The following is a 2,241-nucleotide window of genomic DNA, read 5'->3' on the forward strand; positions in this document are numbered from 1 at the left end:
GGACGCCTGTGCCAAATCCCGGAGCCGTGCCTGCACGGTGGCATCGCAGACGGCGGAGCTGCCGGCCGCCGCCTTGAGATGCAATATTTATTTCCTGGTGACGATTCCTTCCCCCGGCGGCCTAGGTCTTACCCAAGTGCCCCGGCCCTCTCAGCTCTACAGATGTTCCCGGGGTGACAGCGGGACACACTTTATTTTTCCACAATTAAAGTCAGAGTTGTAGATTATTACTCAGTGATCATGCATGAAGGAGCGGGCTAGACCACTCTATTTGCTGTAAAAATGGAATAAAGGGAGGTTTGTGTTCATCGTTGAATTTAAATAAATTCTTTCTACTGGGCTTTGCTGTTCTCGTCCTTTCTGGGGGAGCTGGGGCGGGGTGCTATGAGCCCCAGGTGGGCAGGGCCGCTGTGACCCGTGTGGGAGTCTCTAAGTTTGGAGAAACCAAACCTGCCAACAGGTTAAGGTCACAGCTTCTGTGAGTGGCTGGGGGGTGCCCAAGGGTTCTCTAGGGAGTGTTGGGGGGCCATGGGGAAGGTGGGGTGGTCAGAACCCACGACGACTCTCGCGGTCCCGACAGGTTTGAAACCATGAATTGCACCCAACGGGGTAGGTTTGGGGACACAGAGCAGAATGCAAGTCCGTGCGACTGTGCACAGAGCTGATGCTGGACAAAGCCGGCTGGACAGCCGCGCACAACAGGCCACCCATGGGGTCTGCTCTCCTCTCCCTCCTGGGTCCCAGGGCCCCTCTGAGCCCCATGCTCACAGCTGTCTGTCCTGACCACGTGGCCTGGGGCCTGCAGCGTCCCCAGGGCCGGGGAAGGCGGCTGGGAAGGGTGCACTTTGAGGGAACATGTTCTGGGCTGCGTGTGCCGTGTGTCCTCCACCAGGGCCCAGCGGGCGGCTCTCGGTCAGTGCAGGGGCTGAGACCAGGAGGCTGTTCGCACGGGGCCTGCACTTGACCCCTCTGCCCGCAGCCCTCAACCAAGGGCCCCACCCACCAGCCCTGTGTGGGCAGGTCTCCCACCGTCCCCCAGGCCTAACGCTGTCCTCCGATTCCTTGTTGCATGGTAGGTTGTTGGTCTCCTGGGGCATGCACACGCACACGCACATGCAGAAGCTCACAGACACTTGCACCTCTGGGTTCAGGGAGGGTCTAGGTCGGTTGGAGGGGGTGGGTTGCGGCTAACCCCGCCTGGTGGGGTCTCAGGGTCTCCCTCGGACCGAACCGGACCGGATGACCCTGCCGCAGGCTGCAGTTCCAACTGCGAGTGAGGCCTGGTTCTAAGGAAGGGCCCACCGACTGCCCCTCGGGGATGGGCACCTCAGGGGCAGGAAGTGTTCGCGCCCCCTCCCTGGACATCCTGAGGACCCTGCCCTGGCTGAGCTGAACAGTGACAGGCCAATGAGGGGGCCCCTCTGCGGCACCCCAATCTAGGTTTACAGCTGGTCTGAGCCGACCAGCAGGAGTGGGCTCAGGGAAGGAGGGAGGGCAGCCCCTGGTGCCCCCACCTACACCTGGGTGACTCTGGCACCGGTCCTGGGCATGCCCCCCTTCCCTGCTTGTGGGAAGGTCCTCCTGGGGCCCAGAGCCCCCACACCAGCCGCCAACACGCGGATCAAGCCACAGCACAGCCCACTTTACTCCAGGCTGTGACTGGGGCAGGGCTGGAGGGAAGCAGACACCCCGCTATGAGGAGCTCTCCCTGGCCCCAGGCTCCCCTGGGGGTCATGGTTTGGGCAGGACGAGGGGCTGGGGATGGAGGCAGCCGAGATCTCTGGCAGGTGACCCTCCACCTCAGCCAGGCACTGGGGCCTCCTGGGGAAACGGGCCCCATGCCACCCCCTCGTCCCAAACCTGTTCTCACAGACACCCTCCAAGGCATGGAGCAGGGCACCTGGGACGTCTCGGGCTGTAACGCTGACAGCAGCTCGCTGGGCCTGGGGGTGAGCTGAGCTCAGGCCTCCCTCCTCCAAGGGGTCAGACAGCAAGGTCAGGCCTGGGACTGGGGGTCACTGGGAGGCGCTGAGTCCTGAACTGGGCCTGTGAGGTGCCCCAGGGGGCTCGGTGCAGGCAGCCTGGGCTGGGCACTAGGTGGGGGCCTCTGACCCCAGGACCCATGGCTTGAGGGCCAGGTCTGCATCCCCCCTCCAGTCCCCGGACCCCACAACTAAGACACAGCAGAGGCTCAATAAATACTTGTTGAGGGGGTGGGGGAGGGGCGAGGAGGAGAGAGGA

The 2,241-nt window shown here is 63.3% G+C and overlaps 1 protein-coding gene across 1 annotated transcript in view; it reads left to right on the plus strand.

Moving 5' to 3' along the window:
* The window catches only part of GET4 (golgi to ER traffic protein 4), a 7,039-nt gene extending 5,081 nt beyond the window's left edge, over positions 1 to 1,958 (plus strand). The window contains exon 7 of the mRNA XM_015564988.1: positions 1,873 to 1,958. Within this exon, the coding sequence (XP_015420474.1) occupies positions 1,873 to 1,958 (86 nt within the window). The remainder of the gene's footprint in view (positions 1 to 1,872) is intronic.
* Positions 1,959 to 2,241: the final 283 nt, after the last annotated feature.

The sequence above is a fragment of the Myotis davidii genome, unplaced genomic scaffold, assembly GCF_000327345.1.
Source record: "Myotis davidii unplaced genomic scaffold, ASM32734v1 scaffold1320, whole genome shotgun sequence".
Lineage (NCBI taxonomy): Eukaryota > Metazoa > Chordata > Mammalia > Chiroptera > Vespertilionidae > Myotis > Myotis davidii.